Source organism: Neurospora crassa, linkage group III (assembly GCF_000182925.2).
Source record: "Neurospora crassa OR74A linkage group III, whole genome shotgun sequence".
Classification (NCBI taxonomy): domain Eukaryota; kingdom Fungi; phylum Ascomycota; class Sordariomycetes; order Sordariales; family Sordariaceae; genus Neurospora; species Neurospora crassa.
Genome location: NC_026503.1, coordinates 5,000,673 through 5,015,517, shown reverse-complemented (window position 1 = coordinate 5,015,517; position 14,845 = coordinate 5,000,673). Strand labels below are relative to the sequence as shown.

The following is a 14,845-nucleotide window of genomic DNA, read 5'->3' as shown; positions in this document are numbered from 1 at the left end:
TCGCGTCGTGGGTAATAAGGCGTGAGCGGCCGAACGAGCGGAAGGAAATTTGATTCCCTCGGAACTTGAACCTGCTCAAGCAGTGCATCGTGTGTTTTGTCGTCGTCTTTTGTTGTTGTCGGGTGGTGGATGATTATACCTTCGCAGCGGTATCGTTCGACGGAAAGTGATGACATTTCTCCATGTCGGTGGCGGGATGAATTGATAGAGGTACGTGGTGTTTCGATGATCTTGACTTTCTTCTTTTGGGAGGCGTGAGAATGGAGGAGGAAGTTGAGCTCTGCTCTAGCTGGGGAGTAGAGTGTTATGGAGTGAGACATTTGGGGTTAATGTCAACAACCTAGGTACCGCACTAAGGTAACAAGTTGTTGTTGGGAGGACGTGGATTCCTTTGTTTGGTTGGGGGTACAAGACTGTTCGGTCTGGCAGATGTGACTTTTGTCGCTAGGTGGTGCTGTAATGATCCGGCAACAAGAAGGAAGACAGATGTTGGGAGGTGTGTGTTAATGGACAAATGGAGTGGAATTCCAGAACGCGTTCTTGGGAGAAAAAGTAAAAGTGGTCAAAGTCGCTGTCTGCTTGACAGTTAAGAATAGTATGTAACTTGACAGACTGAGAGTGAATTAATAGGAGTGTGTATGTACAGCGTTTAAAGACGAACAGAACAGTATATAGAACGTGTGAAAAAGTAGTACACAAGTGGAAGTAAAGATAAGGATGAGTGTCTAAGACATATTGCTTCTTTCTTGAGGTTTCCTGCAAGGCACATTCTTTAAATAGAGTAGACATTTTGAATCTATGCGTCATTGAGTGATGAGACCGTTTGTAAATGACCTGAAATCGTTATTCCTCGACCGTTTTGATACTACCTCTAGTCTCACTATTTCTACATGTCAACGATACCTCTCAAGTCAAGAATTCAACAACAAAGTTAGGTAGAGTTCTCCGCGGTCTTCTTATAGTTATTACCTCTGGGTAGCAAAGCTAGGTACTTCAAAAGTCAAAGTGAACAATTTAATTCTCTCCAATACCTTATAAGTATGTCTTCAATCGACTGACGCTGACGCTGGATTTTGACTGCCAGGACTGGGTTGAGGTCTTGATTTTTCTCCGGGTTTTATCAAAAGTTCCCGGTCTAGATCATAAGCCGGACCTTTTCTCCGGATCAGATTTTCTTTGTCCGGTTATACAAATAGATATCTAACGTGCTTCAATGTCTTGTTTTCTATCTTGCTTATATCTATCATCATTGTAAGATAACAACAATACATAATATATGAAACTGACGAGAACCCTCACCACCACTATCTCACAAGAACTCTATAGGGTATCTGAATAAGGTCAACTGTTGCTATAGTTGTCAGCGTAGCAAGTACAGGTCGAACTTTGCAGGAAAACTGGTAAGGCTACGAAGATAGGGAAGTGGTCAAATCCCTTTGTTGAACACAAGCAGAACCCTCAACGACAAGGACGCTGACAGTAGCACATGCTGTACGAAAATGACCCCAGCTCAATATATCGACCTATTTATTTCAGCTACGCACGAAAACCCCTCGTTAAGCGGAACCAAGTTCCAATAGGTACCAATGACTTGTCGTCGATGAGTTGGAAACGTGAAGTACAATCCAGAACATGGCGCCCAGGAATAAGATGCGGCCTTAACTCAATTCGTGGGGTATTTATCGACAATCCGTTAGTACGGTAACGTAAATGCAAAGCAGCCGATTGGGAGCTTGCACCAGCCAGACTAAGCCTGTTGTGCTGGAGCGGACCGATCCATCCAACATCGGAGCGCTCGACATCTCTGCATCGGCTAACATCACGACAAAGCAAGATCCAAAGTTGGTTAATCGATTCATGTTGCTAGCAACAACTACAGAACTACCGATATGCAAATAATAATGACTATTGCCGTCCTATTCCATTCGCTTGTTCGCCCAAATGGGATACCAGGTAGGTTTGAGCGCCCTCCAACGCTCAATCCACCGTGCCATCTACCATATTTGTATTCTCATAACTCCTTTTATAGCCGCTCGATAAGAAGAAAGAACCCATAACAGTGATCATGAAATAAAAACTTAAAATACGTCTCCACCACAACTCCGACCATGCCTCAAAAAATGCCATCTCCACCGTCTCTCAACCTCCCAACTTCTTCCACCCTCAGACGAACTTAGAGAGTAGTAAGGTACTTGACGACCTTCTCTCTCTCCTCAACCGGCATAACGCTCAGGATATCACGGACACCCTTCCAGGCAGCGTCATCAGAGCCCTTGGAGGCAGCGCGGATGAGGTCGCGCATCTCCGTGGTGATCGCCTCGGCCTTGAGGGCATCGATCTTAGTCTGGACCAGGTGGCGGTTCTCCTCGTACCAGACGGCAACCTCGCGGTCGGCGGTGTCGAACTTCTCAATGCCGCTCCAGGCCTGGAGAAGCTGGAGGTGGCGAGCGCGCTCCTTGGTCGAGCTGGCAGTGAGAGCCTTGCTTGGGGCACCGCCAGGAGTAGTAGCCGAGATGATGCGACGGAGAATGTACTCCTCGTTGAGTCTTCTGCGCACACGCCAGTAGAAGAAGCGGCGGGCGTTCTGCCACTCAAGAACCTCGCGAATGACACCCTTGGCCTTCATGCGACCAGCGCGATCGTGGAGATCAGCGAACTGCACGCTGATCTGAGCATAAACGGGCAGAAGCTGCTGCTCGCGCTCAGTCATCTTCTGCTTGATCGCATCAGACTCCTCCTTGGGGAGGCTGGCATCGGCGCTCTGCCTCTTGAGGTCGGCATAGACGGGGTCAAGGCGGGCCATAGTCTCAAGCTGCTTGTCCTTGCGGTACTTGATACCAATGATACCCTCAGGCTCCAAAACACCACCGCGAGCATCCACATCAGCATACATCTCCATGGCGACAGGGTTGATGGTGGGATCGACGACGACCCACGAGCCACCACGAAGCTCGCCGAAGGGAGGAATGTAGATGAAGACAGGCTGCTCGAACTTGACGAGGGCGTCGACGATGAAAGAACCGTACTTGAGAACCTCGTTGTACATGTCGCGCTGACCACCAGAGAAACCACGCCAGTTGGCAAGGATCATGAGCGGAAGCTGCTCGCCATTGTTGAAGTCGTTAATGGCCTGGGCGGTCTTGAAGGCGGAGTTGGGGTACCAGACACCACCAGCCTCGTTGGCCACCTGCTCGATCGAGTCAGGGTTGGCGGGATCGGCAGGAGTGATGTTCTCAACAGAGCGGGTCTCGACAGCGATGACACCCATGGGGATACCGCCAAGGCGAGCGCGACCAACGACGACAGTCCTGGCCCATCCACCAAGAGTCTCGACGAAGGAGTCCTTGTCGAAGAGACCAGGCTGGTAGCCGTTCTCGTCCTCCTTGCCACCGATCATCCACCTGACGTCGTAAGGCTGCTTCTGAGGCGGGGTGTAGACAACGTCACGATCCCAAGTGTCGACACTGACGCTGATAGGCACAGGGTTATTGCGCTTGTCAGGAACAAACGACATCCACTCGACGATCTTGGAGACACCAGCAAAGTCATCGTTGGCGGTCAAATGGGAGACACCGTTGCGGTACATGATCTGGGTACCACCAAGCTGCAGGTTGGAGGTGTAGACCTGGCGACCCAAGACGTTGTTGAGGGCAGGGGCACCAGTGAGAATGATGGGCTGGCCCTCAATCTGAACAGCACGCTGACCAAGACGGACAAGGTAAGCACCAATACCAACGGAGCGGCAGGTGACGAGCGTGCAGGTAAAGATATCGTTGTAGGCCCTGCTGGTGGCACCGGCAATGAGACCAGAGCCACGCAAGCACTCAACACCGAGACCATCCTCAGCACCAACGATCGTGACAATCTTGTGGCGCTTCTCGTCTCCTTCGGTAATCTCCTCGGTGATGACAGTGTTCTCAAAGCGCTTCTTGCCCGCATCGTCGAGGTAGAGGTACTTGAAGCCAGCCTCGGGCTTGCTGGGGTCGTTCCAGGCAACGCTGAAGTGAGGCATAAGCTCGGTAGCGAGACCCAAGCGGGCACCCGAGTTGGCGGACAGGTAGATGCGAGGAATACCCAGCTTACGGGCAAGCTCAGTGCACTTGAAGAAGAAGTTGTCCTCCTTGGGACCGAACGAGCCGATGTTGAAGGTGATGTCGTTGGCGACGACAACGAACTTGCGACCGTTGGGGTACTCGGGGGTTCTCGCACGGATGAGCCATCCAACCATGCCGCAAGTGTTGGTGCCAGGCTCACGCGAGACCTCGATCAAGTTGTCGTGGTCATCAAGCACGAGCTCGCTGAACTCAATGCACTCGCCAACAGGGGGCTGCTTGTCGGCAAGAGACGAGTCCATCCGGACAGCCTTGACCCAGCTGTTCTGGATAGCCTGGCGGAAGAGCTCAGGGAAGTCATAGACGTACTGGGTGCCCATGAGGTGAGCCTTGTAACGCTTAGGCTGGAGCCAGTTCTTGGTGGGGTACGGCGTGTTGACCGGCAGCAAGTGCATGGAGCCGATCTTGGTGGTGCCACCGATGGAGTGGAACACCCACTCGCCCTTCTCCGACTTGCGCTCGGCGTAGAGCTCGACCTGGATGACATAGCCGGAGGTGTTGGTGATGATAACACGCAACGGGTAGGGCATGCCAGTAGCAGGGTCAGTGCAGATGATGCGAATCTCAACCTGGGCAACACGGAGGCGCCAGCCACGAGGGCCGAAGCGGTCAAGGAAGCCCTGGAGGGAGTGCTCAACTTCCTCGGGCTGAAGCTGGAAGACCGGAGTGAAGTTCAGGAACATGTGGTTGAGATCGGAATTGTTATTGCCGATAATCTCAAGAGCATCGAAAATGTCGTTGATGACGCGATCGGCCTCCGAGATGAGGTATTCGGCAGTAGGAATCTCGTCCCTCAGACGGCCAGGACGAATGACAGCGCGAGTGAAGTAGCGCTTGTCGGTCTCGACACCCTTGCCAATCGCCTCGTACACATGAATGTTCTTGTTCTCGGTGAAGACAGGCTTGATCTTGAACTTGGACAGACGTCCGAGCTCGAGCTGGAACGCAAGAGCAGGCTCGCTGTGACGGATGCTATCGTCCTCAACGTACTCAGGGCCACGGAAAGTGAAGTAGCCAGGGTAGGAGCCATCGTTGCGACCACAGACGAATGTGATGCGGCGGACCCGGCGGGCAAACAGGTCCTCCCTGTGTTGGTGCACAAGAGGAAGAATCTCCTTAAGAATCTCCTCGTCGCTGCGACCCTCGGCATCACGGACGGCAACGTTGACGACAGCGGAGAGCTCGTCGAAGGTCTCCAGGCGCTGAAGAGGAGGTCTGCGCTTCTCGTTGAGATCGGGAATCACGCTGTTTCTCTTGCGGGCTCCGAGCACGGGGAGCTTCTCAAGAGCCCTACTGAGGAGCTCATCCGCATCATCCAAGAACTTGCAGGGAATGATCACACCCTTGCGGGTAGGCTCATCCTGAGTCTTGTGGGAAAGGTAGGACATATCGCTGATAGAGCTGATGCGCTTGAAGGTGCTGTCCACAGGTGTACCCGGGGTGGAGGGGGCAGCGGACTGGATGGGCAGGCCGAACTCGGAGTGGCCAAGCTTGCGCAGAGAGAAATCCCAGGACAAGAAGGAAGGAGTCTCGGTCTCATCGGTGTGGTACTCAATCTTCTTCAAAACGTAAGCGCGGTAGGCGCGGCGCACATAGACCTCAAGGGCAGCGAGGGACACCCAAGGATCCTCGTGGGCAAAGAAAAGGGTCAGGACATCAAAGACAGTGTACTTGGAGTCCACAACCTCCTTGATGATGTCCAAGCTAGGCTCACGGTGATCCCAGCCAGTCTCACCGTAGCGAGACTCGACGACAGAGGAGCGAAGAATGTGCTCCATCTGAGCGGTTCTCTCCTCGAGAGAGGGCAAAGCGCACTGGATCAAGATCTCACGAGCCTTGAGGGAAACCTTGGCAGTCTGACGAGACTCGAGCTCGGCAAGCTTGCGAAGGACGGGACGAAGGTACTTGCTGACGTTGCCAACGTTGGGCTTGTTGGGGCGGTACTCGTCCAGAATCGCGAGAATGAGCGAGTTCTTGGCCGCAACCCTGCTGTGAGAGAGAACAGTCTGGGTGACCTTCTTGATGTCCTCCTTGTTCTCATCACGCAGCTTGAGAATAACCTCCTCGTCCTGCAGACGACGGCCAGAAAAGAGACGCTCGACCTCGACGTAAGAAGTAAGAAGATCGCGAATGACATTGAGCTCATGGACCTTCTGGCCCTCAGAGTACTGGTCGATGACGGTGGTGAGAGGGGCCAAGGTGGTCTTCAGCAGCTCAGCGTCAACCTTGGAGGCAACGTTCTCGTCCAGGAACTTCTGGAAGACCTTGCCGAGATTGCGGGCAGGGAACTCGGCCGAACGCGAAGAGGCCTTTTCGAGGACCTGAGTAAGTTGGGCGTCGAGCTTCTGAGGCATACGGGCATGAAGGGCTGAGAATTGAGCGGTGAACTCGCTGTAAGGGAGCTTGGGGTCACGAAGAACTTCAATCAGATCCTTCAGGGTCTGCTGCATGATGATCTGGTTGTCGTAGCCCATGAGGATGTTCTGAAGAGTGTCATAGAGAAGGCGGAATCTCTGAGCGGGCTTGCTGCCGACAACAACAGGGGCACCAAACTCGGGAAGCTGGCCGAGGAAAGGCTGGGCCTGCTTGACACGGCTGGGATCATCGAGAGCGAGGATACCAAGAATGTCACCGGCCTCGAGAGTAGCGCCGGGCTGCTTGATAAGCTGGACGATACCATCCTCCTGGGCAATGAGAGGCATGTACATCTTCATGACCTCGACCTCAGCGAAGGTCTGGCCGGCGCTGACGTGTTCGCCGTTCTCGACGGTGTACTTGACGAGCTTACCGGGAGAGGGGGTGCGCAACTGGGTGGGATCGTTCTCCTGCTCCAGCAGACAGGTCTTGCTATCGACCGACATGCGGGTAGCAGCGACCTCTTCCTTCCAGTAAACGTTGTGACTGCGGCCGTTGAGAAGGATGAGGAGTCCACCATCGCTCAGAGCACGAACGCCGACAGTGCACTTGGAGCCGTTGATGAAGAGATGGTAGCTATCGGCGCTCGACCTGGTGACGGTGAACTTGTAGCGGTAACCCTCGTAGATAAAGTCGACGGGGAAGACAGTCTTGAGGATGTCCTTGGAGGGGACCTGACCCTTCTCAAGGCCAGCACGGTACTCGGTCATGCAGCCTTCGCTCGCAATGTGGGCCTTGGTGACGGCACCGCAAACAACGGCCAGAATGGGGTCGGGACGCTCAGCAGTGAGCTTCTTGGAAATAAGCTCATCGAGCCAGCCGGTAGTGATGGTGTTCTCCTCGAAGGCCTCAGTCTCCAAAAGCTTGATGAGGTACTCGACGGTGGTACGGAAGTCACCGCGGATGCTCAATTCCTTGAGGGCAACGACCATGTGCTTTCGGGAGGCGGCACGGTTCTCGCCATAGGCAAAGATGTGACCGAACTGCGAGTCGGAGAAACTGTGAATACCACCGGCAGAACCGACGGAGAAGTAACCCCAGACGTTGGAGCTCGAACGGAAGTTGAGATCGTGCAACACACCGTTGGATGGCTTGAAACCCTCACCGGGATCCTCGGAGGTGATACGGCAGGCAGTGGTGTGGCCCTTGGGGGTAGGCCTGCGCTGGGTCTTCTCGGACTCGGGGTTCTTGAACTCGAAGTCGATCTCGCTGGCAGTCCTGGGGTCGACGCCGTAGAGCAGTCTGATGTCGCGGATGCGGTGGAGGGGAATACCCATGGCAACCTGGAGCTGAGCAGCCGGAAGGTTGACACCACTGACCATTTCAGTGGTAGGATGCTCGACCTGCAGACGGGGGTTCAACTCGAGGAAGTAGAACTTGTCATCGGCGTGGGAGTAGAGGTACTCGACGGTACCGGCCGAGACGTAACCGACGAGACGACCAAGACGGACAGCAGCCTCCTCCATGGCCTTGAAGGTCATGGGCTTGGCGATGGTGACGGGGGCCTCTTCGATAATCTTTTGATGTCTGCGCTGGACCGAGCAATCTCTGCCGAAAAGGGAGATGTTGTTGCCGTACTGATCAGCAAGAAGCTGAACCTCCAAATGCCTGGCGCTGTCGGCGAGCTTCATGATAAAAATGGGTGAGCCGGGAATTTCGCTAGCGGCAGCGTTGTAGAGCGACTCGAAGTTGTCCTCGTTGAGGACCTTGCGGATACCCTTGCCACCACCACCTTCGGAGGCCTTGATCATTACTGGGAAACCAATTTCCCTGGCCTTTTCCAGACCCTCCTGCCACGAGCTGACGCAGCCCTTGAGGTAAACGTCATCGGGAACCGTAACAATGCCATTGTCGTCGACCTTGACCTCGCTAACACCGGTACCAGACCAAGGGATACAGGGAACGTCGGCGTGCTGGGCAACAATTGTCGAGGAAATCTTGTCACCAAGGGAGCGCATGGCAGAACCCGGAGGACCAATGAAGACAATCTTCTTGGGGGAAGCCGCAAGGGACTCGGGGAGCTTGGGGTTTTCGGAGGCGTGACCCCTATTCGAACAGTCAGTATTTTCATACCATCAACCCCAGAGGCAGGACTCTTGTCTACGCACCAACCAGCCCACACGGCGTGGACATCCATACGCTCGGCAATATCCACGATCAGCTCGACGTTGGCATAGTTGTGGTTATTTGTGCCGCCGGGGACTTCAACATAGTGATCGGCCATCCTGATGTAGTCGGCGTTGGCCTGCAGATCTTCGGGGGTGGCCATAACGGTGAACTTGATGGCGCGCTCGTCGCCGAATGTTTCGTAAGCCCATTTCCTTACTGAGCGAATCTCCTTGACGGCAGCAATACCGTTGTTGGCAATAAGGACCTGGAAAACAAGCAAATGTTAGCGGAATGTGCGTTGGACTGCCGGGAGAGCGAGGAAACGTACGTTGGTGATGACAGTGTGACCATCGTGGGAGGCCACAAAGTCCTTGACCTTGGAGGGAGGGGCATTCTCAAGCCTGTTGCCGCCAATGAAATGGGGGGCCAGGTTGTGCTTGGCGGCATACGAAGCCTGGACGACGGCGTCGCTCGCTGTTGTGTCCGCCATCTTGTCTGTAAATATGTGGTGTTGTTTTGTCGAGTCGGAGGAGTCGTCGTCGTCGTCGTCGTGGATCGAAGGCGGGGAGGAGGAAGCCGCTTTCAATGTTACACTCGGTCGATGTATACCTATTTCCCGAAACAGCCGAATTCAAGTTATCGGTCAGTGGAGTGTTTCGGTTATTCAGCTCGGCTCAGCTAACAAATCGCCTGCAAAAAAAGAATGATGCTGTCAGTTTCCAGCTCCTCGTCGGCAAAGCAAAGATGTGGTGTGGCAGAATGTCGTGAGGCGGGGCAGCTGGTGGTAATTAAGGGTTATGGTACTGTAGTGGAAAGAGACTGGAGTGGCAGGGTGGTGGATGCGGTGGTCGCATCAGCTTTGGTTTGTTGGGTATCGGGGAATTGGGTGTAGAGCGAGTCGAGTTGTGTCCAGTCCAGGCACAAGCAGGAGGGGACTGGGAACATGCTGGCTGTGCTAATGGGCCGGTGCGGTGCTCTGGGAGGGGGAGTGAAGGGAGCTGCCTGCAGGTGCAGTGAACGCAGAGAGGAACACTCACCGAGTCAAGTTGTCGTGGAGAAGTTGGAAAGTGGGTGGAAAATTACGACAGAAGCCGCACGGGGTATCTCTGCAGGGATGTAAGGGGAAAGTGTGTGTCGTGCGATTGCTCGATCAATGTCGACGTCAACAATAAACAATCGAGTCGAGGCTGCTTAGCAAGAGGCTGAGCAAGAAGGAGAAGGTGCAGCAAGAAAAGTGAAGATCTTGACGGAGCAAACCAAGATGGATGGAGTGGTGCTGGCTGGAGGAGGGAGGATTTGCCGCACGCGATTGCCTTGGTCAAAAAGGTCTTGGTACCTTAAGGTAGAGAGAGAAGAGTGGGAGGAAGGAGGAGAGGAAGACGACGTGGAGGGACGACGAAATTCCTGAAGCTAAATTGGACGAGGACGGCAAGACCAGACCACAGGACCAGAGGGAGCGAGGAGGAGTGAAGGGACGAAGCAACCTGGAAGGAGGCGACCGGAAGAGGGCGACAGGAACCTTTTGATACTTGAAGCTGGAGGGGCAAGAGCGAGCAGACGGCCGTGAAAGATTCGTTGTAATGCCGCGGTATTGCGTCCGAACTTTCCAAATGGGCGACTTCGAGACACCAACTTTGCGGGTTTGATGGGAAAATCGCAGCCACAAGTGGGGCAATTGGGTACAGGTACACCACATGTACTTCTTCCACTTGCGCCCACACTCAACCTCAACTCCAAAACAATACAAGGACCGAGAGCGAAACGGGATGAACTCGGACAACTCAAGTCAGTCCGTTCTCTTTCGATAATGCATAAATACCTACTTGATACCCCCCATCTCTTCCTTCTTGCTTTCATCTTTCTGCTCTCCTGGAGTTGAGTCGTTGCTGCTCTGATGTCCATGTCCCCCACTGCGACATTTCAACCCCGCCAAATGGTATCGCTATCGAGGCCAATCTTGCCATTTGCTCCCGCCTGCCTATCCAAGGCGGTGGATGGCATCAAGGTGGGATTCGCCCTTCAGATTCGGCAAGGTTTGGGAACCTTTGGGGTTCAGTTCGTCAATTGGAGAAGCCAGGGGCAAGTGCCAAGCCGGTTCGCCCAAAAAAAAGGCGGAAAGGGAGGGAGGGGTAGATTTAGCCAAAGCGATGCCGAAGGTGGGTTCCAATTGAGAACTGTCAGCAATCACCCAATCACGGACGTCGATTCTCACCCGAACGGGATCGTTGGGGAAGGCCCACTGCTCCAATCACAATGTCAGGAACCGAGGCGACTGCCCAACCACACCTTTGCCAATCGTCAGCTTCGTACGCCGAATACACACGACCTCGAGTCGTTCTTACAGCTTTTTGTTGTGTCCACAAGTTCTCATATAGCAGCGAATTGATTTGATTCTTCTTGACGTCTACACTACTTTGATAGACAAAAGACATTGATGTTGCTGCTCGGACTGACCCGGGAATCCCCCGCTACGTACTGTACTGACCGATGGTCTTGTCTCACGAAGCACGGCCCAAAGTCCGGATGCAGTCATTTTCACGCCGCAGACGGACGTGATTCAGAGTTGCTGTAGTCATGACATCTGTAGCCGCTCTGTTTCTCTTTTTCACCTTATTAGACGCCCTTCTGCTCTTGCCCTTCCATTGACTTCCATCTTCGTTCAAATCAGCATGATGGCCCGCCTGTTTCTTGTCTTACGCCATACCGCAGCTCAGATGATGTCCGTCACAACGCTTGCAGTCTTCCACACCCAACCTCCAGCCCACATCGCAATTTAAACACGGATCCAGCACAACACAACAACCGAATCATGGGGATCATGGACCTTAACTTCCCATGTTGTCATTAGCTTGTCCGTGGGGCTCCGGCGTTCAAAAGACCGGCCGACCGAAAGCTGACGTCTAGTGCGACATGGGCGCATGTAACCTCCGGTCAATACCCCGGTGGAACGTGGGGAGAATGGCAAGACAATGAATGGTTTGAAGAGGCCAACACAAGGACAACACTGGCGATGACAGGCTTCCAAAACGAACATTGGCGGCTGACTGAATGATATGGCCGTCCTCTCAATGAAGCTAACAGACATCGGTTTAGTCTCGTACATACGGCGCGCAAAAGTCAATGTCCGATGATGAAAAGTCACCGAAAGTGGTTACATAGGGTACGTGCTTAGTCCATCTCATTCCGGGCTGTCAGGGACTCGGGGTGCACCTCCACCCCAAAGCGAAGTGGCGTCGGGTGGGTCACACGGTAACGGCATGTATGAAAATTACGATGAGATCTTCGGTACGTACCCCTAAGATTTGTTGGGTTCGCAAAAACCTTGTGCGGAAACCCCCCGACAAGGCCGAACCTCCCCGCGTGAGACGGAGGGTTGAACATGGAACAATTGAACGAGCCTCGCCTTGAAAACAACCAAAATATCTTCACCCACTGAGGGGTTGAACGGGACGACCAAGGATTGTGTTCGGCTGGCGAGGTTCAGCGCCTTTTCAGGGGATCGGCACAGCAGCAAACGAAAATGTTAGTGCGGGCGCCGGGCCCCGCAGATCCCCAACATGTTGTCCGCGTCCGCGGGAACGGCACCCTTACATGGCCCTAACAAGTCTGCTTTTGCTGCCTTGAAATCAACCCTTTGGCCCGAGCGCACATTCGCTTCTTTTGTTGACGGCAGAGAGATCGAGTTTTTTCCTTGCTATCGAAATGGTTCTGACTCGCCAAAATGAGGGTATTGACAACTCACTATATTGCACCCCCACAGCCATAGGCGCCTCCTCCGCAAAAGGGGGCAGTGTTTTTAATCGATGCGCAGCTTCATGCTTTCTGATGGGTGATCCGTGCGCATCAAGGTACCACAGGCCAGAAAATGGATGCCCCAGGGGGGGGGGGGCTCCCGGACGTGCAGATTCGCCAACAGTTTCCTGGACCTGGGGACGTTGTTCAAGGCCCGCGGAATCCGAGGAAGAGACGAACGGTCTTTTCCACGAGCTTGATATTGACCTCACGGCTTTGGTTCGGTACTTGCCGAATTCCCTCAACAGACCAACCTTTGGCCACATACTTTCGAACGAGATAACAATATCCGTGCGACAACCACATCGGCGGCTTTTTGAGACTGGTGCGCCCAGCAAAAGAGCCCAGCAGAATGTGGATGGGGAGACCCCCCATGTCGGGCCGCCCCGTGATCCCTTGCATGTTCGTACCGTTCACTCCCATCGTACACAGGGAGTACTGTAGAGGGATTTGCCGTCATGACTCTCCACGACCTCAGCATCCATCTTTATCACAAACAAAGAGACAGAAAACAGCCATCATCCATCAACAGCTTTAAATATCAAACGTCTCTAAAAAAAATTATATTCCAGATCTTCTTTCCCACGCACAGAGGCTAACAAGGCCCGTCCCGACTTTGGATGATGTCGTGTCGTCCATCCCCTGGTCCCCCGGATTTTTAGGTTTGTCGTGACCCACTTTGCGCCTCTCACCTTGACATCAAAATCGTACGATTTTTTTTTTTCTGTTTCTCTTCTGGTCCAGCCAGCCAGCCAGCCCTACCAACTACCGTACATACCGCGCTCCCGGGACTTTCACATGCTGCCGTTGAATGTGCAACACGCACGCGCGCGGGGGATGATGAATGGACAGAATCACGGTGAGAGTGTGGTTAGTTCAGCCCTACGCAAAAGTAGAGGTATGTATGTAAAACTTCGTCGAATGATGTGCAGTCGTCTGTCTCGGACTAAAAGAGAAATGTCACAATGACGAGCGGCGATTGATTGAAGGTGACAAAGCCGTAAAAGCGTGCGTGCGTACACATACACTACCTAGTGCTGCTGGTCGTTGTGGCTCGTGGCTCGTGGCTCGTGGCATGTGACAAGCGCTGGTATGTAGTGTACTTCAGTTATCGCTCTCTACCGACACTGTAGTTTTTGATACGGGGGTTCTTCTATCTTCTGTCAGGGAATCATTATGGTACACGACGACAAATGTTGCTCTTCAGGAGTTACTAGCAAAGGGCGCTGTCCAGGTACCGCTCACTCATATCATCACTCTCCTGCGAGGCCTCCTTGCTTCATGTCAATCATTATACAGGCACAGTCGCAGTGACGATCTTGGGCGTCGACTTTTCTCTCCTAGTTGTCTCCGACTTTATGGACCCATATCATAGTCGAAAACATTCTGTACAATCTGTAGTCCCCTAAACTGCGATCGTAAAGCATTTACGACGAGGTTTATCCAACGCCAACACCTACTCAACCAAGCAAAACACTGTTTCGTCTTGTATAATCCAGTCCAACGACATACATAGGTGGCTCAATCAAATGGTAAAAGCACATACGACCATATCCACTGGAAAACTCGGGATCCCGTCCGCTCTCCCATAGATAAGCCAGTGAGGGCCAGACTAGTAGTTGGGTCGGTGACGACCAGCGAATCCCTGGTGTTGTATGTTTTTTTGCTTTTCCCTCCTGGGTTTGTCTTTAATTGTTTTACAATCATTTCTGTCGCCCTCTATTAGCGCACTATCAAGTGCCTGCGTTATGTCCGCAGTTCTTATGTTAAGGGCGTATCTTATTTATACACCGTTTGACAGGTATATATACGGGAAAGAGAAAGAGCTACACTTCGGTCTTCCTATCGCCATTTCTTACCTTGACATCTTTTTGTTACAATTAACAATAACGGCTGTAACAAGCAAAGATCTAATACACCCATCTTCCCTCAAATGTGTGTTGCCCTTGGCTGCTACGTTGATTCAGATAGTGGCGCATCTAATTGAGACTGCTCGACCCGTTTCGTCCGAACTCGATCATCGAACACACGACAGTAGTACCTAGGTTGGTATTTTTTGCTCGACAAGTCGGTATTACAGACTGTAGGTAGTTGGGGAGTTGGGTGGCTTCGGCGAGATCCGGGACAATTGCAATGATGCCGAGGTCGAGGGCTTTTTCGACGTCTTTGTGGAGGAAAATGCCATTGCGAGCAAGGGGAGAACATCTCGGCTTCGGCTTCCTCACCAAACAAGGGAATGTGACCATAATGTCAGTGCCGAGAGAATGTGGCACTAGATGTGCCGCTAATCATGAGGCTTTGACAGCGATGCCACCTGAGTGGAAATAGTGGTGATGGTTAAAAGACGTCAATGGTTTATGAAGGCAGCAACATGCTGATATTCAATAAAATTTGATCGAGTATCCAACGGATAGATG

The 14,845-nt window shown here is 52.9% G+C and overlaps 1 protein-coding gene and 1 non-coding gene across 2 annotated transcripts; one reads left to right on the top strand and one right to left on the bottom strand.

Annotated features, from left to right (window-relative positions):
• Positions 1–1,830: 1,830 nt before the first annotated feature.
• On the bottom strand, positions 1,831–10,190 carry NCU08535 (acetyl-CoA carboxylase). The gene is made up of 4 exons (XM_957924.3): positions 9,674–10,190; positions 8,965–9,326; positions 8,636–8,901; positions 1,831–8,573 (listed from the first exon to the last, which is right to left on the bottom strand). Exons 2-4 carry the CDS (start codon positions 9,124–9,126, stop codon positions 2,174–2,176), a joined length of 6,828 nt encoding a protein of 2,275 aa, XP_963017.1. The 5' UTR covers positions 9,127–9,326; positions 9,674–10,190; the 3' UTR covers positions 1,831–2,173.
• A 3,782-nt stretch (positions 10,191–13,972) lies between these two features.
• Positions 13,973–14,088, top strand: NCU15652. The gene has a single exon (XR_897868.1). It is a non-coding gene; the product is annotated as a 5S ribosomal RNA (ribosomal RNA).
• The last annotated feature ends 757 nt before the right edge of the window (positions 14,089–14,845 follow it).

Bases quoted from the DNA above. Each gene is read 5' to 3' on its own strand.
- NCU08535 (XM_957924.3), bottom strand. From the start codon at position 9,126: ATGGCGGACACAACAGCGAGCGACGCCGTCGTCCAGGCTTCGTATGCC. The intron at 8,902-8,964 runs GTACGTTTCCTC...CTTGTTTTCCAG, and splicing joins GTCACACTGTCATCACCAAC to GTCCTTATTGCCAACAACGG. The intron at 8,574-8,635 runs GTGCGTAGACAA...CTGTTCGAATAG, and splicing joins CACGCCGTGTGGGCTGGTTG to GGGTCACGCCTCCGAAAACC.